The following is a 27,892-nucleotide window of genomic DNA, read 5'->3' as shown; positions in this document are numbered from 1 at the left end:
CGGCTCTCCGGACCCTGGTCAGCCCTCTCATGGGCCCACCTGTTTCTTGAAATCCCGCCTGTGTTAGCTACTGAAGGGCTTCTCACCTTGTTTCCGCCCGTCAGAGTTCAGGGGCCAGGAACAGTCTTCGTTTTGTGCCACCCCTGCCCTTTTTACCCCAAACTGGAAGAGCTTTCTCCTCTTTGAGCAGCTTTATTGGGGTATCTGGTACACCCTGGGCTCCTGGCTCCCCCTCCCAGACCGCTCCTCCCAGCCTCCTCCCAAAGTGACTGCCCCCCGCCAGCGTCCTCAGCCAGAGACCCGAGTGCCCTGTTCCCTCCCGCCTCCTCGGTCCGCCCAGTGGTTCCCAGGGAGGGGGGGGCCTCCACCCTGCTCGGGCCGCTGGCACAGAAGCTGGGTCTACACGTTCACACGCGGTCACGCGCTCATGCTCTAAAACGCAGCTTTGTTGAGACGAAATTCACACACCATGCGATTCACCCACTTAGACTATACAATCCATTGGTTTCTGGTGTATTTCATTATTATTTCTTAATTGTGTTTAATATATTATATATATTTCACCACTGTAACCGCTTTCACGTGGGCAGCTCCGTGGCATTGGGCACCTTCGCAGCGGTGAACATCCCCAGCCTCCACCTCCAGAACTCTCTCATCTTCCCAGGGGACACTCTGCTCCATGAAACACTAGCTCCCCATCTCCCCCGCCCCCAGCCTCTGACCCCCACCATCCACTGTCTGTCTCTATGATCTGCAGGACGCAGATCCACAGGCCTCCTGTAAGTGGAATCATCCGGTGCTTGTCCCCTCGCGACCGGCTTATTTCACGGAGCACAATGTCCTCCAGGTCCATCCGTGTGGCGGCAGGCGGCAGGACGTCCTTCCCGTTCGAGGCCGAGGAACATTCCGCCGTGTGGATGGACCACGTTTTCTCACCCGCGCGTCTGTCGACGGACTCTGGGTTCTTGCTCGTCTTAGCTGATGTGAACAGTGCTGCTGTGAACGTGGGGTGCACGCACCTCTTGGAGACCCTGCTCTCAGTTCTTCTGGGTGCACACCTGGGCCAGACGTGGGCTTACTGGATGGCAGGGGGAGGTGGGCGTGGGCTTGCTGGATGGCAGGGGGAGGCGGGCGTGGGCTTGCTGGATGGCAGGGGGAGGCGGGCGTGGGCTTGCTGGATGGCAGGGGGAGGCGGGCGTGGGCTTGCTGGATGGCAGGGGGAGGCAGATGTGGGCTTCCTGGATGGCAGGGGGAGGCAGGTGTGGGCTTGCTGGATGGCAGGGGGAGGCGGGCGTGGGCTTGCTGGATGGCAGGGGGAGGCAGGCGTGGGCTTGCTGGATGGCAGGGAGACTCTCTGTTTGATTTTGTGGGGACCCGCCACATTGTTTTCCATGGCGGCTACACCAGTTTACGTCCCCACCGACAGAGCACAGGCTCCCAGTTTCCCCACACCCTCGCCAAGGCCCATGGACCCGCTTTTCGGAGGGCTGTCTCCCCCAGGGTGTGACGTGGGGTCTTCTGGTTCCGCTCTGCATTATTGTGGAAATGTTAATAGCTAGACAGCAGTAGTGTCCCTGCGTGTCCCCACGCCCTGGGACAGGATCAGTGCCAGCAGCTGGTCTGTCGGGCCCGGCCCCGGCCCAGGCTACCTGCAGTGCCCTCCCCCACACACACCTGGTTGCATCTGCCTGTGCCTCGGGGAACAGTTCTAAGAACTAAGGAGACTTCTACCGTGACCACAATGTGCCATCCACTGAAACTGACCGCCTCTAAATCTCCAGTGTGGTCTCCCGGTGCCTCCTGGTATTCTCCCGACGCCTGGTTTGCTCACAGCAGGACCTCAGTGAGCCCGACGCCACTCCCCATGCCACGGGAGACTGAGTCCCACCAAGCACCCCCCTGACACCCTCCCTGCACCCGAAGAACAAAATCCCAGAATCCCCAGTGCCCCCACCCTTCCTACCCTGAATTGTGTGGTGCTGCGGCATCCGGGGTCCCGGCCCCCTCCCCGCAGAGTGCCTGGAGGGCAGGGTCAGGGGACACTGGAGAGTGCAAGGTCGGAACCCACCAATACCCCAGCAGGGCCCTGGCCTCAGAGTGACACACAGTCGGTCCTCAGTAAAGGCCCAGTGTTCCTTGAAAGGTTCCAAACCTCTGAGCACCATAGGCTTGGGTGTGGCCAGTCTGCCAGGGGGAGTTGGGATAGCCCCCGGACAGGTGGACAGGGACACAGGGAGGCCCTTGAACCTGGTGTGGGGGGAGGGGGGTGTAGCTGGGTGAGGAGGCCGTTAGGGAGCTGCGGGCAGGGTGGTGCCTCATGGAGCCTCGATGGGATGCTGCCCCTCCTTCTCCACTGCCCTCCCGCTTCCCAGGGGCCAGAAGAGGTGGGGCCGGGGCCCCAAAACCTCGGGCCCCTGCCCAGCTGGCAGTGCCACCCACGAGGCACCCCGAGCCCAGCCTCCTCCCGGTACTCACCTGGTCAGATAGGAGGGCTGAGTGTGGGCAGGGCCCAGCACTCTGAGCTCCTCGTGGGCGCCCGTCGGCCTCTACGGAGGCTGGGACGTTTATCACCCGCTGTCCTTCACCGGCCCCCTGCTCCTCGCCTGAGGGAGAGCCATTTGGACCTGCCCAAGCTGAACAATACAATATTTCTGTTGAGCTGTGAAGTTGATTAATAATTTGGGAATGAAATCAATATGGGCCCTGCTTCTCATTCCTGGCGTATCCCCGTGCACAGGGACGCCGCCGAAGCAGCTGGCCTGCTCAGACGAGGGCCACCGGGCAGGGTGGGGGCAGCTCGGCCCCGGACTCACACTCGCCTCGAGTTCAGGGCACAGCCCTCTTCACCTCGGAGAAGGGCAGCCCTCCAGCCTTGGCGACAGGAAGCCCCCACCTGAGGGCCTGGCAGGGGCTCTGTCCCCTCCCCCCACAGGCTCCGTCCCCTCAGCTCTCGGGAAGGCCCCGACCGCGCCCACGCAGGCGTCTCCAGAAGCCCGAGTTTCCACTGAGGCCACTGAGGTGGGTGCTCCGGCCACACCCCCCTGGGGCTCCCCTGAGCCTGAGCTCACCTGTGACCCCGGAGGGTCGCTGCTGACCTCCCCGCACGATCCCCACTGCAGCACTCAGGCTGCCCTGCGTCCGACTTGCTCCTCCCCTGCCCGGGACCCCCCTGCAGGGCCACCGCACCCCACCCACCGGCACACAGCCGTACGGTGCTGCTCCCCAGAGCCCCCCATGCCTCAATCCACCTGCCAGCTCTCAACTGGGGGTCCTAGTCGGGCAGGGTTAGGGTTCATCTCAGGGCACAGAGGAAGCAAACAGCTGAGGGATGGGTGAACAAATGAATGAACGATGGAACGAATGAATGAATGAATGAACCAAGATACATCCAATGCCATGCTGAGGCCGGGTCCTGGATGAGCACAGGGAGTGCTGGCAGGGGGGAGTGGGGAGGAGGCCCAGATGCAGTGGGGCAGGTCACGGGATGGGGGAGAGAGAAGCATCCTGAGGGCCCCTCCTGCCCCAGGGTTGGTACGTTGGGGGCCAGTGCGCCTGGCCCAGAGTTGCGGCCCTCAGCTGCCCCCCAAGCCATCTACCTGGCCCCGTCGTGCCCAGCGGTAAGGGCAGGGAAGCCCAGCACCCCTGCCTGTAACGTGTCCCACGCCCTGGTGCCCTGGGACCATCCTTCCTGTGGCCCCGAGGGTCCAGCGTGGCCCCTCTCTGAGACAGTTATGTGGGGGCAGGGGCCTCCACCAGGGCTGTCACATGCCCAGTTGCCGTGGGCACTGCCCCTGCCCCCTAATGATGCTGCTGAGAATAGCCCGGCCTTTCCTGCCCACACCGGCTGCAAGGCACTAGACCAGACCTCGTGGCTTTGATCCCTGTCTGATGACCTCGGGTGGGTCTTAGAGGCCCCAGCCACCTTGCCTAGGAAACAGGGCACAGGACAGAGCCCCGGGCCACCTGGGGCTTCCCACTCGGTGCGGGCCAGGCACACAGGCAGCACACGACGTAGGCAGTCGTTTCCTTCCTCGCCCTCGCGTCGCTTGCTCAGCCCGGGCCAGGGGTCCAGCCCCTGGACCCCTGGAGACCCTCCCGCTGACAGACCCCAGTCTGATGCCTTGATATCTGCAGTTCGTCTGCCTCCTCATCTGTCCCAAGACCAGCCCTCGGACCCAGGCCCCAGCCATGGAGGGTGGCTCTGGCCTGGCCCGAAATGCCCTTTAACCAGCTCCCAGGGCGCAGCCGACAGGGCCTCTCCTGGGCACCGCAGGCTCAAGAGAGGAACAAGCAACTTTGCCAGCCGGACAGTCTCTGCCCCGGGCTGGGCCCCTCGAGACACAGCCGGACGCCCACCGTGCCGGGCTGCACCTGTCAGCTGCAGGGCCAGGCCTCCGTGGAAGCCCGGCTCCCGAGTCCCAGGGTCTCGTCTGCTCAGCGGACAACAGGCCGGCCCCGAGGTCAGCCTGAGATTCTCGGCGGGCCCCCTGCCGCCAGGCGGGCCTCAGCACAAGCACAGCGGCCGATGACCCTGTCCGAGAGCCGCATCCGCCGGCCGGCAGCGCCCCGAGAGCCAAAGTCCCTTGACCCGCGCCGGGCGGGGGGGCCGGTTTTATAGGAGCCATTGACCGGCAGCATTGATCCCCGAGAATGTATCGCACAAATCATTTTGCACTAAACTGCGGAATCGATGGAGAAATCTCCCGGAAAATTTATATTAAAAGTCTCTGTTTGCCTAAATGAGTTCCCTGTGCCCCATATTGAATATTTGGCTGATGAATTGAATGGGTTTAAATTTGAACATTGCAGACCCATTAAAGAATGAATTCTTAAATCAAACCCTGCCATTTATGATTGAAATAGGATTTCCTCTGTGATGGGCCAGCCGCTACATAAATCAGCTGTGCGTTTTACACCGAACCATAAACAAGATATAATTCTTTTAATACACAACAGGTGCCTTAAATCTTTTGATGCATCTTGTATTTACCTGAAGTTGGGATTGCTGTATTTACACCAAGTCCCATGGGGGCCTCTGATGGTGAAGGGGACAGCGGCCGTGCCCGTGGGACCCCGCCCAAGGACCTTCCAGAGAAGCCCGTGGGGGGCCAGGTGAGGCCACGCCCATGTCCACCTGTGCCCACAGCCGGGGCCCCTCCGACACCCGTGAACCGGCACACGCACGTGCTCACACGTGCCACGCACAGGCCACATGTGCACACACACGCAGCCCTCGTGTGGGCACACAAGGGAACGGACCCAAGCACACACATGCTAGTGGGTTTGAGTGTGCTGCAGTGACCTGTGTGTGTGTGCACACATTTGTGCAGGCGAGTATGTGCATGAACACGTTGTGCACACACACGGAGTAGACCCACAAGTACACACTCACACACACACGCCAGCGCCATTCTGTACAGATGTGGGCACACACTCGGTCACTCCAGCACGCCCACACATGTGTGTTCACACCCTCAAACGCACACTCAGGCACACACACACGGCAGATGGCAGGGTACGGGTACCTGTCCAGCTACACCAATTCACTAACACACAGTGCACACGCACACGCCCCTGCCAGTGGCTCTCGCTCCCCAGGGACCGAGGGTCTGAGCAGGGCCAGCCCCACGTCGTGCGTGGTCCCTTTCCGGGGCCGCGGGCTCCACCCCCACTGGACCTGGGCTTCCGGGGGCTGAGAGAAGCCTCCCCATCGAGGTACCCAGCTACCCCCCTGCCCACACGAGCAGGACGTACGCACAGGTGCCCCCCGGGTCCCCATGCCCCCCCTCAAGCCAACGTGTCCTCTGGCAAGAGCTCAGCCAGGCACCAGGAACCACCAAGTCACTAGAGAAGCCAGCTGGGCACCCAGGAAAGCTTCCTGGGGGAGGCGATGCCAGCAGCAAGCCTGGAGGATGAGAGGGCTCCCCCCCTTGGCTTGGGGGCCAGAGAGGGGCTCCAGTCCAGCAGGGCACATCTCTCTTTCTCCATCCTTGGCCTCTCCAGCCAGCCACCTCTGCAGACTCAGTGTCCCCCCCAACACCCAGACCTCCCGCTGGTGGGGGCTCACATTCAGGCAAATGCGCTCAGTGGCCCCAGCACCCCCACCACCAGTGCACCCAGCCCAGGCTGATTCTCCACCCCAAGCCAGCTAGGCCGAGCCCGGCCCTGTCGGAGCCCCCGGGGCAGGCATCCTCCCCGCGCTCCTGTGCTCACGCTTCTCACGGCTCCCTACGGCCGCCCGCCCCAGCCGGCCTCCCACATCCCCTCCACGTAACCCAGAGCAAGTACTCAAAACGCCATCCAGAAAATGCATCAAAGTGGGTGACTTGAAAAGTCCAGCATGCCCCACGCAAGGCCCCAGAGCCAGCCAGCCCCAGGCTTCTCAAGCCGCTCCGACTCCCCTGCCTGCTGTAAGCCGTTCCAGAAAACAGACGAGAGAAGTCCGCACCCTGGCTCACGAGGTGGGGATGACGCTGATGCCAAAGTAAAGCACACGCAGACAGCACGGAAGAGAGATTCAGAACCCGGACGAGAAAATGCGGGTACGTGTGTATACATGTACAGGTGTGTGCGCACAGAGGTACACGTGTGCACAAGTACAGATCCACGCATTTTAAGTGAAATGCTTCTGTGTTCTAAGTGACCCCGTGGCCAAGTAGGAGGCGCCTCAGAAAACACGTCCGTGCCTTCAGCTCCACCGAGAGCCTAAGGGACAGAAACCACATGATCATCTCAAAAAATGCAAAGAGTGTACGTGCTAACTAGCCATCTCTGGTGTTTTGTTTTTTAATCTCTCAAACACGAGGAATGAAGGGTGATCGGATCATCGCATGGAGAACGACAGAGCCGTGTTCCTAGCTCGGACCACACGTAGGCTGAGGCCACATCAGCAAGTTTTGGAAACTGGTAAGAAAAAGTTGGACGGGCACCTGGGTGGCTCAGTCGGTTAAGCATCCGACTTCGGCTCAGGTCATGATCTCGTGATCTGTGAGTTTGAGCCCCGCGTCGGGCTCTGTGCTGACAGCTCGGGGCCTGGAGCCTGCTTTGGGTTCTGTGTCTCCCTCTCTCTCTGACCCTCCCCTACTCATGCTCTGTCTCTCTCTGTCTCAAAAATAAATAAAAACATTTTAAAAAAAGAAAAAAAAGTTGGAAAACAGAGCAGAATAAGTGAGCGGGGGATTTGCAGAGGGAGGCTGACCCCTCCATGAAGAGGTCGACCCCGACAGGAATCAGATTCATGCAAAATCAGACACACTCACTGCTCAGATGCCAGCGCTGGCAGGGTCCCGGGGCTCGGGACCGGGGACCCGGGGTGTGGGCGGACCTCGTGCCAGGGCCCACGTGGCCGGGCTCCCAGGTGCCACGGGCCGGCTCATCCTGTGTGGGTCGGTGGCCGCCCAGGTATCTGCCGTCGCGGGAGGGATGAGAGGGGGACAGAAGATGCACCCAGAACGGCACAGGAGACAGAGCCACACTGGGTCGCAGCTGGAAGGCCACGCGAATGGTAGGCAAGGTGGCCCAATGCCGCGGGTAAGCTCAGAACGTGCAGTCCGTTGGTGGCGTCCGCGGCCGCCGGGCTCCGTCAACGCGGGAACACCGGCTCCCGGGGAAACGCAGGGTCGGCTCCCTGGGAGCGTCGGGTCACGTTTTCATCCGCGCCTCAGCACGGGGCCGTGTTCGGTGCGTACTTCCGTCTAAAGACACTTTACCTAACACGTGGTCGATCCGTTCGCACAGAGTCCCCACGCCGGCGTCAGCGGACCTCGCGCCCCGACGGAGCCCACCTGACACAGGGTCTCCTCCGCGGGCACATCTCGGCCTCTGGGGGGACTTGAGCAGCACGCGGCAGGGGCGGGGGGGCGGCAGGGGGGCCGTGTCAAGCCGTGGAGTCGCCAACAAAAAGCACAAAACTGCGGGAGACGTCGCGCTAGACGGACAGCAAAAAGGACCCGTGTTTACAGCGTGAGCCCAAGCGTGGAGACGGGGCGTGGCCTCCTGCCGCCTCCGGCCGGACGTGCCTGTCCCGACACTGATTCCTCGCTGCTGTGTGCGGTCCCCGGATGACCGGGAAAGCGCCGGCAGGGTTAGTCGTGCGGTCACCAATGAGCGTCCGCGGGCAGGTGAATCTGTGTCAGTCGCACGCACGGAAAGAGTACCAGGCCCTGGAGCAGGAGCCGCGCGCATAGCGAGGCACCGACCACATCTGCAGCCTGGGGGGAGGAGCGGGAACGGGGGTGCCGGTGGAGATGCTCGGGGGACACTGGGCCGGTTGTTCTGACACCAGCTGGCCTTGACTTCACTGCCGCCTACCCTCCCCGGGGCGCCGGGCCCCAGGCCCCGACCCACCCCGCAGGGCGGCAGGGACAACCTCAGCCACACGGGTCCCGTCTAGCCACAGCCCGCGGCCAAACTTGGTCACGTGGCTGTGAAGCGGGCCACAGGCTCGCTCGGGGAGTCCTGTTATGAAAAGCAAGGAGGAGATGGTTCCCGGAGGACGACGAGCCACAGCGAATCAAAACGAAGGGTGAAACGACAAACGGGAGATGTGCCAGGTGGGACCTCACGGGCCCCACGGGTGTGGGAGCCCCGCCCGACAGGTGCGCGCCCCGGTCGCCGGGCGAGGGGGGCACCTGCAGGAGTTGGCTCCGTTATTCAAAGGCGGTTCGTTATCGTCCTCATTTGTTTAAGCTAATACCCAAATTTAAGGCCAGAGCACGTGAGTTTTGATGTGTAATGTTCTCGATATCATTATTTTCTGAATTGCCCTTAATGGTTGGGCTTTTGTTTCCTGTTTGAATCAATGGTGATTTAAGGAATAAAGAAAGAGATTAAATTTTTAGCCGGCTGTGAGGCTGTTTAGTTGGTTTGGCTTTCGTTATTGATTCTTAGCGTTATTATATTGTAGCCGGAGAATATAAATGGTGTCACTTCTGTTTGAGGAATTCATCGAGATTTTCTTTGTGGGCCATCAGATATTGCTTTTCAATGAAGGTTCCTTAAATGCTGAAAATGAAGGTGTTCTGGATGTGCAGCGTGAAGCTTGGTACATATGAACACACATTAAATTAGCTCTGAGCGATTTTACTCAGATCCTACATACACACAGGTTCTCATACACCTGCTCAGGCCAAGGGCACCACAAGTGTATCCCTGCGACGGCTCCTCTGCTGTTGGAAGCGCCGTCCCTTCAAATGCTTTGATGTCATATTGTTCATCACCTAGAAGTTTATGCCTCTGATCTCTTCATTGTGGATTTTACCTCTTGTCAATAGAAATTTACTTTTTCTCCAATTTAAAGCTTCTACCTTTAATTACACTCAGCCTGCGGACCTTCTTAAATGCCCACACACCCCTCCGTCCAGCATGAGGCATTGAACGCCTGTCCCTTGAGTGTGGGCTGGACACGGTGGCCCGCGGAGGGTGGGACAAGTGATGGTGCAGGACACAGGCGCTGAGCCCCACCCCCACCCCCACCCCAGAGAGACCACGTGTGGAGGAATAGCCACACGAGCCAGGCATCTTGGCTGCGGGCCCCGGCCCCGGCTGGGCCTTCAGATGACGTAGCCCCAGCGGACAGCTTCCCTGCCACCCGGCGCGAGACCCCAGCCAGAGCCCCCAGTTAAGCTGTTCCCAAATTCGTGACCCCAGACAGTGTGAGAGAATCAACGTTTACTTTCTGAGCTGCTGAGTTTGGGGCTAACTTGCCGCGTGGCAAAGGATGAGTAGCTCCCCTCTCCGTTCGCCTCCATGTTTACCCGCTTGTTCGTACCCCATGAGTGCAATTCTGTCTCCGGCACACACGTCAGGTCCCCAGCAGGAGGCAGAGGCCACCCCAGCCCCAACGAGGAGGCTGGAGCGACAGGGCGAGCACCAGCCCAGGCTGTGTCCCGCACAGACCTGGACACAGACACCGCTGTCACGTTTTCACGGGTGTTCAACTCATCACGCCCGCTGCCATGCCGTGTGGACTCGTCCTCGCCCGCTGTCGAGACATGTGCTTGTCACACTTCTGTACCTCAGGAGCCAGGTTCTTCCTGCTTCCTGTTCTCCCCACCTCTGCTTTTGGCCTAAGAGTTAGATTTTCCTTGCCTTTTTCTCATTAGCAATTTTATTTTATTTTATTTTATTTTATTTTATTTTATTTTATTTTTATTTTTATTTTGAGAGAGAGAGAGAGAAAGAGAGAGAGCAAGCTGGAGAGGGGTAGAGAGAGAGAAGGAGAGACAGAATCCCAGGCAGGCTCCACACCGTCAGCATGGACCCTGATGTGGGGCTCAAACTCATGAACAGTGAGATCATGACCCGAGCCAAAATCAAGAGTCGGACGCTTAAGCAACCGAGCCACCCAAGCGCCCCTCTCATTAGCGATTTTAGAAGTGAACACGCATCCTGGGTTTTAAACTTATGTGTGGTCACATGTGCATTAAAAACATGACCTTGAACGCCATTTCTCCTTTTGTCAGCTATCCTTATTTTGATCCATCTTCCAGGAGGACACCTTTAAGTAATTTCTAAAGGAAGGGGACATGGTGGGCTATTCTCAGTCCTTTCATACTTGAGAGTGTATTTCAATATCTTTACACGTTACGGGAATGATTAGATCATAATCTTGTTTCAAAATCTTATCGCTTATTCACTGATGAAATTATTGTTCATGTGGAAAACCCTGGCCTGGCAGGAAGCCTGTGGGACGGCCTGGCACTCACACCTTACGTCCCTTCTCAGTGTGCACTGGACGTTGTGACTCACGTCGGATGGACAGAACCACGTGGGTGATGGGCATCACTTGGGGTATTCAGCCATGAAAGAATCCCCACCTCGCTCCCCTCTCTCTTGGGCCACTCGCCTGGGGCCACAGCTGCCACGTCAGGGGGTAGGGAGGGTCTCCAGGGGGTGAGTTTGGAAGTGGATCCCCACCCACCCCGGTGGAGCCATCAGATGAGACCGTGGCCCCAGCCAACAGCGTGAGGACAGCCTTGAGCCAGAGACCCCCAGTGAAGCCACACATGGGCCACTGATGCTTAGAAACGGAGATCGTCAACAGCTATTGTTTTAAGCGAATAACTTCTGAGAGTGATTTGTGAAGCAGCAATAAATAACTAACATAGCAAGCAACCCACAACACAACTACTAGAACTGACAAATGGCTTCAGTGACATCACAAGAAACAAGGTCAATACACAGAATTCAATTCTACTTCTAGAAGCTGGTAGTTAACAATTAGAAGATGAATTTTTAAAAATCTGTTTAAATGAGCACCAAAAATAAAATGCATGGAGAGAAGTCCAATGAAATATGAGCGAGACCTCACACAGACCCTGAGAAATCACAGAAGGCAGCTAAGCAGAGACACAAACCGTGTCCAGGGGTTGGAAAACTCAACCGCACTGGGACAGAAGCTCTCCCCCAAACTGTATGTAGATTTAACACAGTCCCAATCAAAATACTAACATCCTTTTTTGGTAAAACTTGCTGAGTCAAATGGGATTGCAGAAAGACTAGAATGGCCTAAGATTTCTGGCAGAAAGGAAAAGGCCGGAAGGCTTTCACCACCTGATTCCAAGTCTTCCTGTGAAGCCACAGTCAGCGAGGCCACGTGACGGGGGTGAGACAGGGCAACAGAGACAGGCCCCGTACGCACGCCACCAATTCACTTCTGATGGGACACCAGAGCTCCTTCACGGGGGGTCTTTTCCAAAAATGGCACTGGGACAGCAGGTGAGTGTGTAACGTAACCCACAACAGACCCCAAATTAATCACAGATCCAAACCTAAAAGCCAAAACTATCAATCTTCTGAGAAAAAGCCACGGGAGACTGTCTCCATGAGTTTGGGGGTCATTTACACATTTATCTAAATGATCTGGAGCACGTCCCTTCACGGCACCATTCAGGCTACTGCTTGGAGGTGGCTCATCCCACCAGGTCAGCGGGTGGTCTCCTTAGCTTCGCCCGCGGCGACGCAGTCCTCAACTTGTCCTTCACACTCAGGCTCCCTACGGCCATCAGAGCTCTGGTGCACGGCAGAGGGAGGCCGCAGGCCCACAGAGTCCTGTACACGTAGGAACTGGGCTGGTGGCAAGGGAGCACCTGGGCCGAGGCTGGGCCACAGGGCACAGACACCGGACCTTTTGAGCCCCACCCCAGCTCCACACCCTGCATGACCAAAGGAACGTGCCCGCCCCCCAGTGCCCACTTCAGGGGGGCCCCGACAGGTGACCCAGGAGAGAGGCCCTGCTGGCTGGGGATCCAGGGGCTGGGATATGTGGGGAGAGGGGTTGGGGTGTGGGGAGAGGGCAGGGGGGTGGGTGTGGGGAGAGGGGCTGGGATATGTGGAGAGAGGGTCTGGGGTGTGGGGAGAGGGGCTGGGGTGTGGGGAGAGGGTCTGGGGTGTGAGGAAAGGGCAGGGGGAGTGTGGGGAGAGGGTAGGGGGTGGGGGTGTAGGGAGAGGGGCTGGGGTGTGGGGAGAAGGCTTGAGTATGGGGAGAAGGCTGGGGTGTGGGGAGAGGGGCTGGGGTGTGGGGAGAGGGGCTGGGGTGTGGGGAGAGGGCGGGGGGGTGGGAAAAGGGACTGGGATGTGGGGAGAGGGGCTGGGGTGTGGGGAGAAGGCTGGGGTGTGAGGAGAGGGGCTGGGGTGTGGGGAGAGGGGCTGGGGTGTGAGGAAAGGGCAGGGGGAGTGTGGGGAGAGGGTAGGGGGTGGGGGTGTAGGGAGAGGGGCTGGGGTGTGGGGAGAAGGCTTGAGTATGGGGAGAAGGTTGGGGTGTGGGGAGAGGGGCTGGAGTGTGAGGAAAGGGCAGGGGAGTGTGGGGAGAGGGCGGGAGGGTGGGGGGTGGGAAAAGGGACTGGGATGTGGGGAGAGGGGCTGGGGTGTGGGGAGAAGGCTGGGGTGTGAAGAGAGGGGCTGGGGTGTGGGGAGAGGGGCTGGGGTGTGGGGAGAAGGCTGGGGTGTGAAGAGAGGGGCTGGGGTGTGGGGAGAAGGCTGGGGTGTGAAGAGAGGGGCTGGGGTGTGGGGAGAAGGCTGGGGTGTGAAGAGAGGGGCTGGGATGTGGGGAGAGGGGCTGGGGTGTGGGGAGAAGGCTGGGGTGTGAAGAGAGGGGCTGGGGTGTGGGGAGAAGGCTGGGGTGTGAAGAGAGGGGCTGGGGTGTGGGGAAAGGGCAGGGGGCTGTGGGGAGAGGGCAGGGATGTGGGGAAAGGGCGGGGGGTGGGAAGAGGGACTGGGGTGTGGGGAGAGGACGGGGGCTTTTGGGGCGGTGGTGAGACGGAGGAAAGGCTGCTTGGTGGCTTCGGGGTAGGCTGGCCAGCTGCTAAACGGTCACCAAATCCTCCCTTGCCCCTGGCACGGAGCGGCCTTGCTGTCAGGTGTGGACAGGAGAGCGCGCCAGAACCACTAGGCAGACCGGATCCGGCTGGGCACAACCCACCCGCCCCCCCGTGTCCCGCCGTGGGCCGACCCTGGCTTGACAATGGAAGGAACCGGGTCCCTGACCAGCAGCGGCCTCGCTGGGCTAAGCAGAGACACCCCCGGGCTGTGGGGCCCCGAGGGCTCAGGGATTCCCTGCGGCAGCTGGGAAGTGGACCCTTAATGGGTCCGATACGTAAGCGGGTTCCTGCATTCAGACACCCCGACCTGAGCTGCTGGGTCTGGGGTGGGGGCACCGGAAGGAAGACCCTGGGGTCAGCAGGGGCGGTAACTGGGGACCCTCGGCGGCAGATGGCCCGGGAGCCGCGAAGCAGCCGCACGGGGGGGGGGGGCCTGAGCCCCTCGCCCTCCTCGAGGCCACCCCTGGGCTCCGGCCCCTTCTAACTAAACAAATCACGAAGCTGGGGAGGGGCGCTGTCCCGCCTGCCCCGGGCCCCCGCAGCCATCACCCCACCAGGCACCTGTGTCTCCCCTGCTGGGACCTCCCACGGGCAGGGAGGGCGTGGAGGGCGGCCTCAGCTGGCGTGGGGAGTCCCTCTGAGCCACGCCGGCCTCACCCCGTGGTCTCCCTCAGCCACCTCGTGTTCACATTTTGTCCTGCGTCTCCACGTTTCCCGACATTATGTTAAAAACCCGGGGACGCCTCGTAAGGCGTCGCTTCATTTTCTCTTGATAGGTGGTTCCCAGTGTTCTTGGCCGCGGCCGGGGAATGAAATGACCCCTCCTTTCACAGAGCCTCCCACAGGCCCCGCCCCGAGCTGGGTCCACTCTGAGCCTCACACTGTTTCCACACAGGGCACTTCTCCTCGGTTTCTGCCTCGGTTGGGAACGGTGCCGGCTGATAGCCCACCAAAAACACCACCAACGAAAGTGGCTTCGGTAGGACACAGGTTCATTTCTCAAGGAGACAAGAGTTGGAGGTGGCCACACCCAGGCCGTTCTGGGCCCCACAGTCATCAGAGACACAGGCGCCTCTGTCTTCCTGCCCCACCTCCTTGCACGTGCGTGGCCTTCTGCCTCGAGTTCGCCTCCTGGTTCAAACAGCTGCCAGAGCCCCAGCCATCACACCTCTGCTCAGGAAGCGGGAAAGAAGAAATGCAAAGGGTACGGGTGCTTTTCCACTTGTAAGGAGCTTCCCCCAAAGTTCCACCCGACACTTGCACTCAAGTCGGCCAGAACAGTCACATGGCCACACCCAGCTGCCAGGAAGATTCGGGAATGCGGTTCTGGGAGGGTATCTGGCTTGATCCTGACAAGCCATGACCCCAGCAGCTGCACGTCTGCTCCCCACTCAGCACAGGGCAAAGACAGGGGCTGGGATGAGCCCCACAGGGTCCCCACCACAGAGCCAGCAGCAGCCGCTCCCCGGGGGGCTTGGGCGGGCCCCCCAGCCCTCGCCCTCGCTGACCCACGGCCCCACCCTCTCCGGCACCGAGACCGCAGCAGGGCCCAACGACTGGAGCAGACGTCAGGTCTTGCACGGTCTCTGTCGGGGCACCCGCGGCCGATGGCCTGTCGGCCCCACGGTTTTCAGCACCCCTGCAGCGGGCTCCGGATACAGGCCACCCTCGGGTCACACTGTCTGGCCCGTGTGACGATCGAAGCTCAGGCCTGGACACCTGGGCTGGACACTGGCCCCTTGAGCGCCCCACCCCCCCACTGGGCCCTCCAGGGGTGGACCCCCTACCTTTTCCCTGGGGCCTCCCCGCCCCCCCACTCCCTCCACCCCGCCCCTCCACCCTGCCCTCTAAGCAGCCCTGCCCCTCCTCCCCGCGGGGCCCCCAGGGCCCCCCCACCGAGATCTGCCTCGGCCTCTCTCTCCGGCCCAGCGCAGGTCCCAGCCCTCGGGGTCGGCCACCACACTGCAGACATCCGGGGATCAGGCCTGAGGTCAGCAGGCGGGGTCCCCGGGCGGGGGCAGGACGGAGCTGCTCCTTCCCCTCCAGAGCAGCGCGTGGCGGGAAGAGGCCGGACAGCACGAGCCGAGAGGGGAGGTCCCACGTACGGGCTCGGGAGCGTCCGGAGACCCTCACGCCGCGTCCGTGCTGCCACCTCTGCCCCCCACCTTACTACAAACAGGATGCGCGGTGCTACCCCGTGGCACAGGTGGGGAAACCAAGGCACACAGCGCTCAGGTGACCTGGTGACCGTGGTCACGCAGCTGGACAGGCCCCCACAGTGGCCCTTCCCAGGAGAGGGACACTTGGCTACCGTCAGCTCCCGGGCTCAATCCCGGCCGGGCCACCGGGGACCGGGGTCTCCCGAACACCAGGCAGCTGCTCCGCGCTGGTCAGCGCTTTCCGGGGGCAGGGGTGGGGGGGTGGGGGGGTGGGGAGGGGCAAGGCTCCTGCCCCTGCCCCTGCTGTGGAGGGGCTGTCATAGGTGGACCCCCGGGGGGGGGGGCGGGTTTCTAATTCCTCGTGAGGCCCAGCCATGGCCTCGGGGAACACGGGCCCCAAGGTTGACTCGCCCGGGTTTTACCGGGGACGGCTGCGCTCCGTCAGCCCCTGGGCGGGCAATTTTCGGGAGTCCACTCGGCCGCCCACCTTCCCCAGCGTCGGAGGCCTGGCCGGCCCCTCCCGCGGAGGGTGGCGGCTGCACCAGTGACCTTGTGATAACCCGAGTGCCATCCGTCAGCGGCCGGCCGCCAGGCTCCGGAACACTGCGGCAGCTCATCTGAATTCAAATTACCCTGGGAGACGCGCGAGGGTGCCAGCCATAACTCAGCGTGCGGCAGGAGGAACGCGGCCCGCCCGCAGATTGGACATTACCATACATTCCTGGGGCGTCGGACAGGGCTGCTAATGAAAATATCAATCAAAAACTCGGCTGACTTAATGGTCAATTTAAATTAATTAATTGGGGAGGAGAAAAAAGTCGAGGGGGCAGCGTTGACGGGCTCCGTCTCCGGCGGGCAGCGAGAAGCCCGGTGCCTGGATGGGCACGGCCCCCGGCCCGGGGAGACAGGGCGTCCCCTCCCCAGAGACCCCAGGATGTCCGAGGGCCCAGGGCTGGCCTTCCCGCCTGGCGGTCTGTCTGACTGTCCGGCTTCGGTGTCCACAGGGAGAGCTGGCTGCCTCCGGAGAGGTCCCCCTGGTCGTGCTGAGGAGGAAAAAGCCACTTCGCCCACAGGACTGGGGAGGGGTTGGAGGAGTGACCCGGCTGGACTGGCTCCAGTTCAAGTCCCCTCCAGGAGGCCTCCCCGCCCCACTGGGCCTCGCCCCTTGTCCCTGAAAGGGGACGGCGGTCCCCACCACCAGGGCACTGAGGGTTAGGGGCAGGAGGGCCGCAGCGGGACTCGCGCAGTGACTTCTGAGGCTGGACGCCCCCGAGATCCCTTGGGAGGGTCAGTAAATTGTCTTCGACATGCAAAGAGAGAGGGCAGGTCCCCAGAGCTCACCTCAGTATGGCAACGGTGGCTGGAGCCCAAGGTATTCCGTGTCCCTTTCGGCCATGTGGCATTGGGGGGAAAGCTCCATAAGCCCCAGGAGATGGGAGAGCAGGGTGCCAGTGGGTCTGGGCATCCCACTCCTCAAGGGGGAAACGGAGCTCACGAGGCACGACTATCCACTCTGAGCCCCAGATGTGGCGACCCGGGGGTTGCTGGGCCAGCTGCCAGGGAGCGGGGTGGAGGGGGAACCAGATCCCGGCAAAACCCACCAGCAGATTCCCACCCCGGACCCACTAGGAGACGTTCTAGGCCCTCGGAAGCACAACACAATCCTACCAGTGAACAAAGGGGAGAGAGGACGGCAGGCAGGCTGGCCCGGCCCCGCTGCAGGGCACAGGCCAGGCTGCTGGGTCTTTCCAAGAAAGCCGGCATAGAATTCTGTCCCAGCGACACTGCCCTTGGAGTCAGGTGGGGCAGAAACACCCCTCCCCACTCGTTCTCTCACAGCCTTTCCCGAAGGCCTCACTCAAGGGCATCACCCGCGGCGTGAGAGGTGGCACAGACCCGGGCCTGGCCCGTGTGGTCAGTGCTGGCGGAGCCTGGGTGGAGGGGCCCCGGTGGAGGGCCGAGCCCAGGTGGCCAGGGCCAATCGAGGGGTCCGAGCCCCCTGCCCTGCTCCCAGTGTAGGCTCCTACAGCCACTTCCTCTGCAGGAGTCTGCACGGTTGTCTGGGAGGCTGGCCAGGGTGTCCCCACCCCCTGACTCAGGCCAGAGACCTGACCCGGCCAGCAGGACGTGGGGGGATGTGATGTGCTGCGTGGTGCACCTGCCCCCTGCCCCGGCCCGGGAGGAGCTGTGCCTGGCCTGCCCTTCATGGGACATTAGCGACACCCTTGCCATCAACCCGCATTGGGACTGGCGGTCGCGGAGCAGCATCACAACAGAAACTCCTGGGCTCACAGGCCCAACAGGAAAGCCCTACCTGCCACAAGATCCAGGGGGGTCCCCAGGAAGGGTCTGTCAAGGACTTGGAGCAACTTAGACAGAAACCCGAGGACGACATCCTGGGCACAGGGGTCGTTCATCCAACAAAGGCTAAAGGAGTCCCGAGGCAGGGATGGGGTCTCGGTGCCCCTGTCTGGGGAGGAGGGGCCGGCCCCTCCCCCAGGCCCCCAGGTGGGCAGGCTGCCCCAGCACAGGGCTGCGGGTGGGACACCCGGGGCTTGGAATGGGGTGGCCCCCAGAGAGCAGAGCGAGGCCCCGGGCTGAGATAAACAGGTAACAGACAACGGGTTTGGGGCAGCTCCTGCCCATCCCCCCCGCCCACCTGTCCACCTCCAAGGGCTGCGGCCATAGTCAGGAGCGGGCAGCTCCCATTTGGGGTCTCTTGGGCTTTGGGAGGCTGTGGGGAGGGCAGGAGGGTCCCGGACCACTGACCCCCAGCAGTAGCGGGTCCCAGTGAGGTGACCGGAGGGTAGGATGGGTGGGGTGGGGTTAGGGGGAGGCACTAGGGTGGGGGCGAGCTGCGTGGGCTTGGGATTTGGGATGGGCGGGGGTTGTGGCTGGGTCCAAGCTCAGGTGGGATTTGGGGTCAACCCTGGGGCTGCTGCGGTGGTTGGGTCAGGGTCCCGGATGGGCTCTAGGCAGTCCCTCCTCCCCCGACACGGCCCGCTGCTTCTGCCGGGCCCAGTGCCTGAGGGAGATCCTGCGGGGGTCCAGAGAGGGTCAGAGAAGGGCACACGGAGGCCTTCGTGTCTGGTGCCGGGCCAGGAGGGTGCGGGGGGCCACATCTGCCCGTGAACCATTAGGCCCCGATCTAGGCGCTGCCTCTGGCCCCTGCCGGGTCTGCAGAGGCTGTGGCCCCCTCGCCCGGTGCCCACCCCAGCCTGGCCCGAGTGCCCCCCACGGCTTCCGTGGGAACCAGCCAGTTTCCCACAGGCCGAGCACGGGGGATGCAGGACCCTTCCTGGTCCAGCAGGGAGGGGACTCAACCCCTGCCCTCTGCCCCAAAGGGTGCGTCTGGTCTGGCCAGGCCTGACCCTGCCAAAGCCACAGGCAGCCAATCAGTTGGTGGCTCTGTCCCTGACCAGCCACACCCTCGAGTGACAGCTGGGATCTGCCACGGACTGCCTCTGGATGGCACACTTCCCAGGACCCTTCTGCGTCACGGTCACTTCTCCGATAGTCTCAGGATCAGTGGCCCCAGGGGCCCCAGACTGAGGGAGTCCGAGGGTGCCCAGCCCGCCACCTTCTGAGCCCACCCCCCACAGGGCCTGGGTCTGACCCTACTTGTACTCCCCAACCTGTGACAAGAGCCAGTGGCCACACCAGGCCAAGTGGCCAAGAGCTGCAGCCAAGGCCAGTGTACAATGGGGGAGGGAGCCCAGGCGAAGGCCCTCACTAGCACCCTCCCTCTGGAGCTCCCCTCCAGGGGCCCCAAGCCCCTCACGCCTCCCCTGTGGTCCCAGCAGCAGCCCCTCTCAGGCTCTCTGTTCAGTGGGGTGGCCCCCCCCCAGGGTCATGCAGCAAGTCAGTGGGGGCCTGGGGCTTAAAACTCCATTTCCTCAGAACCCACATGGCTCCCCCAAAACCACGGAGTGACCCCTGGAAGATTCCAGCTCTGCTGTGAGCTCTGTGGCCTCAGGAAAGTCACCGCAACTCCCTGGGCTCAAGGTCCCCTCCATAAGTTACACATGGCCACCTGGGACCTCATATAAAGTCAGCTGGACCACACCCACAGCCACTTGGGACACACATAAAGACACCTGGGACCACACCCACAGCCATCTTGGGCCACAGCCCACCTGAGCTCACACCTACAGCCGCCTGGGGCCATACCCACACTCACCTAGGACCACACAGAGTCACATGGGGCCACACAGCTGCAGCTCACCCTGCCCCACCCCACCCAGGGCTGGCACACTCAACGACACCCTTGGATGGCTGGGCTTCACGAGGGTGGGGCCGTCTCTTCCCCATCCACGTCCCCCAGGAGGCCAAACACTCTCTTCTGGGGACAGCAGCACAATCCTCACAATCCGTCCTCAGACCAGCCCCGGCCTGGCAGTAGAAGGAGCCACCAGAGGGCCTGGAGCACTGGGGTCGGAGGGACTGACGAGGGCCCCAGAGGGTCTGCACCCCCAGCCCCCGGGCTCCAGGCCCCCCACAGCCCTGCCCACCCCAGGCAAGGCTGCCGAAGAAGCCACTGCCAGGGGCGATCTTTGCTGCCACCCCGCGGCCGCCAGGGGCGGTGCGGCTGGGGCTGCAGGGCCCTGCAGGACCACCCACCCAGCCGCAGGGTGGGAGAGAGCAGGGCCTCCAGGGACCAGCCAGGGGAAGCAGAGCCCACCCTGGGCTAGAGCCCATGCCGGAGGGCAACTGGGGGCCGAGAGGGGGATCTCAGGCCAGTTCTGGGCAGAGCAGGACACCACCCTCCCCGGGGGGCGCAGCGGTCACTGCCTCGGCCTGTGGCCATCCTGGCTCCCCCAGTTCCGGGGAAGAGAAGGCGAGCCGTCCGCTGCCCTCGGAGTCCCCCTCCGGCTCCTACAGGTGTGTGTGGCCACCCCAGGAGCACAGGACTCCCCATCGCTGGAGTGTCACCCATGCTCAGATATGACGGGCGGTGCCTCTGGGCTCGCAGACGGCAGCAGGCCGTCGGAACTGGGGGCCCCCACGCCGCCAGACGGCGCCAGCCCGTGCCTGCCCACTGCATCCCCAGGCCGAGGAGGGCAAGGGGGCGTCCCCATCGTGACCCTCGCCGCTCAGGCCTCACCCCCACCCCGGCCTGAGGGCCTAGGACGTCCACGGGCGCCGGGTGAGCATTTCTGGGGTGGGGGTTACTCACTGCAGAGCCCCCCCCCCCCCGTGAGGGGGCCTCACGTGGTCACAGCCTGAGATGTTGGCAAGCCCCTCCCACGCTGGGCTTCAGCAGGTCGCGGGGACAGAGGAGCACGAGGTGGCGGCTGGAGCCCAGCAGGCGAGGCGAGGCCCGGCCTCTCGCTCCCTGAGCCCCAAGTGGACGGAGCCCGACATTCCCAGCCTGACTCCCCCAGGCCCACACGCTCCACACCCGAGCAGCCCCTCTGTCGGTCCCTTCCTGTGGGGAGCACAGGCCAATCCACAGAAACAGGGCGGCCTGGTAACCGCCGGGCTGGGGGGTGGGGAGGGAGGAGTGGGGGGAGGGGGACACAGACAAGGGCAGGGACTTTCCTTTGGGCCCCGGGACCCAGCGTCTCGAACCAGAGGGAGCTGGTGGCTGCAGCACAGCCATGTGAGTGCACTAAACGATATGGCACGTGAATTTCACCTCAGAAACAGATTAAGACACAGGATGATTGGTTCGGAGGTACAATAGTATATAAAATTAACACGCAAATGACAAATGTCGCACATACTAACAGTAAAAAGGATGTTTCCAGTAAATGACTAGAACACTATAAACTAACAGTAACACAACGGACAGAGACCAGCGCGGTCGCCCCCAGCCTGCAGTCCACCGGGGTCCCCATCGCCCCCGCCACACAGGCGCAGGTCCGACCCGGGGCCTCGGGCTCGGCCCAGGTGCCACGATGAGCTCTCACCCCCGCGGGTCTGGGGACGGTGTCGTGCGTGTCACTTGTCACTTGGCGTGGCTTCCTGTCCCCTGAGCGCATCCCAGACAGACAGACAGCCCTGGGGGAGCACACGGCACACTGCGGCCAGCGAGGAAGGTCCTCCGGACTAAAGGAGCCCTCACCGCAGAAAGAGAGGGCTCTGTACCCGCGGCCTTTCAGGTGGCCGCTGAGATGTCCCACGACCCCCACCTCCCGGGGCTCCCGCCAGGCACGGCCGCGCACTGGGGCGCACGTCCGGTGAACAGCGTGGCCGGGCGCAGACGTCGCCGCCAGGACCAGGCCCCACAGACCACGGCCCCCGCGGTGGGGGCACCATCCCCCACTTGCCGGCTGGCTCACCCCTCCTGTGGAGAGGCCCGCGTGGCAGGAGCCGAGGACGACCCTGGAAGAAGCATTTGCCCAGAAAGGGCCACCCAAGAGGAAAGTGCATGCGGACACCAGATGGTCAGCAGCTGGGCACCACGGGAGTAACAGCGTCTCTCTCGTGGGGTCGAAAACAAAACTGTCCAGAACACAACAGCAGGATGGCGCGAGCAAGAGGGGAGCGGATGGGGTTCAAGGGATCTGAGGTTCTGGTTCTATCCAAGGGGGAGGGTGTAGACGGAGTCTTTGGTTCTGTCCAAGGGGGAGGGTGTAGACCGAGGCTCTGGTCCTGTCCAGGGGGAGGGTGTAGACCGGACAAGCTTCAGCTTTATCCCATAAGGGTGCTTGTTACAGTCTGGGGTGTCCACTTATGGGTCAGAAATAGAATTCAGAGCATCACAAATAAGGGACAAAAGGCACAGTTTTGGGTGACAGAAATGATAAACAAAAACACACGAAAGATTCCAGGTAAAAGCTGAAGGTCGGGTTAAGAAAACTGCTTTGGTCTTCCAAAGACCTGACGTGGAAGGCTCCAGAGAGACTCGGCGTAAAAGGATGTAAAATATACACCCGCTGGCTTCCACTTCTGCTTAGCCCTGGGTCCCACGGCAACAAGAGGCATCACACTTCACGTCCTGCTTTGTCACAGGGCCAGTGAGGGAAGCCATTCCGGTGGGCAGAGCCTCGGAGCAGCCCCAGACCAGGGTGGGCACCTCGCTGGCTCTGTGGGTCTGCAGAAAACACGTCCGCGGACGGGGACTGGGGCCACGGCAGGAGCCACCAAGTGGTGTGACGTACGTGAAGCCAGAGTCCCAGACGGAAGCAGACAGGGCGCTACGGAAAACCACCCTGAGCCATGACGAGAAAGATCTGTGCTGATGGCTCAGAGCCTGGAGCCTGCTTCGGAGTCTGTGTCTCCCTGTCTCTCTGCCCCTCCCCCACTTGTTCTCTCTCTCTCTCTCTCTCTCTCTCTCTCTCTCTCTCAAGAGTAAACAAACATTAAAAAACTTTTAGAAATTTTTGGAAAAGCCTCCAGGAAACACACAGGAAACACGAAACAAAACAAGACACGTGACATACAGGGAAAACAACAAAATCACTTCAGACTTCTCATCAGCAGCTATACGAGCCAGAAGGCAATGGAATTGTTTCTTTAAACCTTAGTAAGGAAGAGACAGACTGGAATTCTGTATCCGGCAAAACCATCCTGCAAAAATTCAGGCAAGAGGAATGTATGTTCAGATCAATGGAAGCTGAGACACCGTGCTTGACTATGGCAGATGTTAAAGAAAAACGTTCAGGCTGCAGACAAATGACACCCAATGGAACCTCGGATCCACCGGAAGGGAGAAAAGCATGCAAACTGGCCAACACGGTGACCGGAAGAAAGACCGCGTCTATACCAAAGCAAATGGGGTAAACACAGACCACCGGAGACAAACAGGGCCAGTTTGCAACTACAAAAGTTCAAAGCAACAGAAATACATAACGATTCCAAACGTGACTGCAACTAGAAACCAGAGGAGAAAACAGACAAATCAGCACCAGAGTCTAAGTTCTTGGTGCACCAGGTCGACCAAAAACTCAATAAGGATGGAGAAAATCTGTACAATAAACGTGGACCTTACAGACATATGCAGAAGGCCGCAGACGTTTTTGGAATGTATTTCCTTTTCAAGAACAGGTAGGATATCTATACAAATTGGCGATGTGAGGCCACAAAGTCTCAATAAATTTCCTATTATAATGCAGGTAAGTCAGGTTTCAACAGCAAAAAACTCCACAGACCCGACGTCACACCCCGGGGAAAGACGGCCCTAAGAAAAGCAGGTCCACGGGCCTTGTCGAGGGTGTGGGGAAACTGGGAGCCCATGCTCTGTCGGTGGGGACGTAAACTGGTGCAGCCGCCATGGAAAACAATGTGGCAGGTCCCCCCAAAATCAAACAGAGAGTCCCCGGTGATCCAGCAAGCCCGCGCCCGCCTCCCCCTGCCATCCAGTAAGCCCACATCTGCCTCCCCCTGCGACCCAGTAAGCCCATGCCCGCCTCCCCCTGCCATCCAGCAAGCCCACGCCCGCCTCCCCCTGCCATCCAGCAAGCCCACGCCCGCCTCCCCCTGCCATCCAGCAAGCCCACGCCCGCCTCCCCCTGCCATCCAGCAAGCCCACGTCTGGCCCAGGTGTGCACCCAGAAGAACTGAGAGCAGGGTCTCCAAGAGGTGCGTGCACCCCACGTTCACAGCAGCACTGTTCACATCAGCTAAGACGAGCAAGAACCCAGAGTCCGTCGACAGACGCGCGGGTGAGAAAACGTGGTCCATCCACACGGCGGAATGTTCCTCGGCCTCGAACGGGAAGGACGTCCTGCCGCCTGCCGCCACACGGATGGACCTGGAGGACATTGTGCTCCGTGAAATAAGCCGGTCGCGAGGGGACAAGCACCGGATGATTCCACTTACAGGAGGCCTGTGGATCTGCGTCCTGCAGATCATAGAGACAGACAGTGGATGGTGGGGGTCAGAGGCTGGGGGCGGGGGAGATGGGGAGCTAGTGTTTCATGGAGCAGAGTGTCCCCTGGGAAGATGAGAGAGTTCTGGAGGTGGAGGCTGGGGATGTTCACCGCTGCGAAGGTGCCCAATGCCACGGAGCTGCCCACGTGAAAGCGGTTACAGTGATATATTTTATGTTATGCATATCTTACCACAATAAAAAAACTGGCAATAGGGTCTTTAAAGCAGTTATTAGGGTAAAATGACGTCACTGTTGCAGGCCCTAATCCAGTCCGACTGGTGTCCTTAGAAGAAAAGATTAGGACACAGCCATGTACGGAGGGACGACGACGTAGGGATACTGGGAGAGGACGGCTGTCTACACAGCACGGAGAGGGGCATCAGAGGGAACTCACCCTGGATCTCAGACCCCAGCCTCCAGGACTGAGAGAATAAATGTGCTGTTTGAGCCCCTCGGGCTGTGGTAGTTGCTACAGCTGCCCTAGAAAACTCATGTGCAGATTAAAAAAGAAATGTCATATAATCATCTCAATAGATGAATAAAAATAGTAAAATCAGGGGCGCCTGGTGGCTGGTCGGTTAAGTGTCCGACTTCGGCTCAGGTCACGATCTCACCGTCCGTGAGTTCAAGCCCCACATCGGGCTCTGTGCTGACGGTTCAGAGCCTGGAGCCTGCTTCGGGTTCTGCGTCTCCCTCTCTCTCTGCCTCCCCCACCTCCGCTCGTGCTCTGGCTCTTCTCACTCTCTCTCTCAAAAATTAATGAACATTTAAAAACAAATAAATAACGTCAAAACTTAAAAAATAAATACATAAAATTAACATCTATTCATAACTTTTTATAATTAGCAGACTAGGAATTAAACTGGACTTTCTGTTTGAGAACCGCCCGGGCCCTCCCACCCCCACCCCACCCCAGCACTCAGATCATCTGTCCAGGCTGCCCTCCAAGGTCGGAGGGGCGGGGGGCAGTACGATCTGAGCCACAGGACAGGCCTGGGCCAGAGACAGCCGTCCCCCTCAACACCAATACTCTGGAGTTGCCCCGCGGCCTCTCCCCAGTCACCCACCGAGGGGCCCCTGAGACGTCTCTGTGCCCTGTGAATAGCAGACCTGGCCGTCGGGCTCTAAACGAGGGGTGTGAGATCACGAGTATTTGTTGTGAGCGAGGAGGCGGGCCTGTCGGAGCGCCGGATGGCCCAGCCCTCACCCGGAGACCCAGGTTCGGGGATGACACTGGAGTGAGGACAAGGGCCTTGAGGCCTCTCATGAACATCCTTGACTGGGTGACACTCGCCTGGTCAGAGACCACAGAACATGCTACGTGCATGTACATGCACACGGACACACGGACACACAGACACACGGACCCACGTGTGCTCGCGTGTACACATACCTCACCGCATTCCAAAGAGAAAAACGCTTGGGGGCCTCATTATGTAAACCAATGCAACGAACCTAAGAATTAATAAAAGGATCTAAAAAAGAAGCCAGATGATTTGGAAATTTGAAGACGCTTGCCTAAATAACTCCCGGGTCAGGGAGTTAATAAAAGTCACCGGGACAGGCGATTTACAGCCGTGCCGAAAGCAGAGACGCACGTCCGCCGAGCCGGCTCGGGGAGGGGCCGGCGGGGAATTCACAACCTTAAATGCTTTTATTACTGAGCAAGAGAGACTGAAAATAAATGGACTAAACATTCGACACGAGGAGGGAAAACAGAACAATAAAGTAAATCCACAAGCAGGAGGGGTGAAGATAAAGGCGAATTAATGAATTGGAAACAAGAAAAATGGAAGGGCTCATCAGTAAATCCAGGAGCCAGTCCTCAAATAAATACATTAAATAAACCAACCTCTGACCAGTGCAATCAACAGAGAGCAGGACCCGCACCGTGAGGGCCGCACACAGGGAGACGGGGCAGCCAAGACGCAAAGTAGCAAGCGTACGTCTGATGTTCTCGATGAAATGGACGGTTTTCTAAGACAATAGAAATTAACGAAATTAACTCAACGAGGCCTAAAGAAGTTCTATCCATAACTGCGGGAAAATCGAAAAGGCTCTGGGCGTCGGGTGACAGCAGGGCGGAAGTCAGGAGGGGTGGAGCTGCGGGGACACAGGGCTGGTGACCCTGGAGGGCAGGGATGAGGGCTGGAGGAGCCAGACCCTGCTTGCCCAGGACCTTGACCTGGGGGTGCCGCGGGAGGGCCCTGAGTCTTCGTACAAACAGGACCCCCTGTCTCCTGGGGGTGGCTTCAGGGCGTACTGCCCAGGCGGGCCCAGCTGAGGCTCCCGCTTACCCTCCGGGCTCGGTCCCTGGCCGCCCAGTCCCCTCCACGCCATCTGGAAGGCCAGCCCCAGGGGGCTTCTGCGCCACCTTGGCCACGGCGGTCAGCGGACGGCCTTCAGCAGCCTCGCTGTCCGTGTCCGGATCTCAGGTCAGGATGACACGCGTCTAGTTTGCAGGACTTGCCTTAAACGTCAGCTGGCGCTGGTGTTTTCTTTACAGGAAGACGTGAACTCACCGTTTCGTTTTATAGCGCGGTTTCCAGGATGAGCCCTGGCTTCTCTTTCTTCTTGAGTCAGTTTTTGGCAATGTTTTTCCAGGAACTTGTCCACTTTTTCCAAGTTGTTCCTACTATCCCCCCTGTCCTATGGCCTCCGCCGCTCCTCGGGTCTGGCCCCCTCCCCATCCCCTCCCCTCCCCCCCTCCCCCCCCCCTTCTCCGCGCGGCTCCCAGACTCATCAGGTGGGTCAGAGGGTCTTTCGCTCAGGTCTGTTGTCCGGCTCACGCATGGCTGCTCTTATTATCTCCTTCCTTCTTTCCCCTTTGGGTTCATTCTTTCATTGCCCAAATCCAGGGGTCAGCAAACAAGTGTGCGGACGAAATCAGAGGAGGAAGAGGGAAGGACAGACACCACCTGCGGTCCTCAAAATCCGAAATATTTACAATCTGGCCCTTTCCAGGACGTTTGCTGACCTCTGCCTCACGGTTAAACTGGAAGCTTGGCTGATTTTCCACGTTTATTTTTTCTGCCATAATCATGGAGGTTACAAATGCCCTTCTTTTTATAACTTGAGATATATTCGACAGGTTTCAATATGGGCCATTTTCATGAGCATGCGTCAAAGTATTTTGTAACTTGAACTATGGCTTTTTCCTTGGCCTGTGAGTTACATAGAGTGCATTTTTAATTTCCTAAACGCATAAGGTTTTGTTGGCTCTCTCGTTGTTATTGAGGTGTGGCAAGAAAACATGGTCTGTGTGCCACCAAGTCCTTGAAATATATTGACATTCTCTTCTGGCCTATTAGTGGTCGATTTCCTGCAGCTTCCGTGTGTGCCTGGAATCGATGCAATCCCCCTTGTTAGAGGTACATCCCACAGACGTCCACTGACAGCCAGAGCTCACTGACCAGGGTGACCACATTTGTGTCTGGTTTCCTTCTGGGTCTACTTAACCAGAGAGAGGGGCATCAACTCACAGCAGAATGTCGGATTTGTGAGTTTCTGCTTGTAATTGTGTGAGCTTTGGCTGTAGCGTGTAACTTCTGGAAATAGCTAAACGTGTAGGCGTCCCTCGCGCTCATTGCAAATTT

The 27,892-nt window shown here is 60.2% G+C and overlaps 1 protein-coding gene across 1 annotated transcript in view; it reads right to left on the bottom strand.

Moving 5' to 3' along the window:
• Positions 1-497: 497 nt before the first annotated feature.
• Positions 498-27,892, bottom strand: part of SLBP (stem-loop histone mRNA binding protein) — a 77,108-nt gene continuing 49,713 nt past the window's right edge. The window contains exon 8 of the mRNA XM_058723229.1: positions 498-2,633. Within this exon, the coding sequence (XP_058579212.1) occupies positions 2,568-2,633 (66 nt within the window). The 3' untranslated portion in view covers positions 498-2,567. The remainder of the gene's footprint in view (positions 2,634-27,892) is intronic.

Source organism: Neofelis nebulosa, chromosome 3 (assembly GCF_028018385.1).
Source record: "Neofelis nebulosa isolate mNeoNeb1 chromosome 3, mNeoNeb1.pri, whole genome shotgun sequence".
In the NCBI taxonomy this organism is placed as follows: domain Eukaryota; kingdom Metazoa; phylum Chordata; class Mammalia; order Carnivora; family Felidae; genus Neofelis; species Neofelis nebulosa.
Note: the sequence above shows the minus strand (reverse complement) of the source record. Positions and strands in the feature narration are given on the sequence as shown.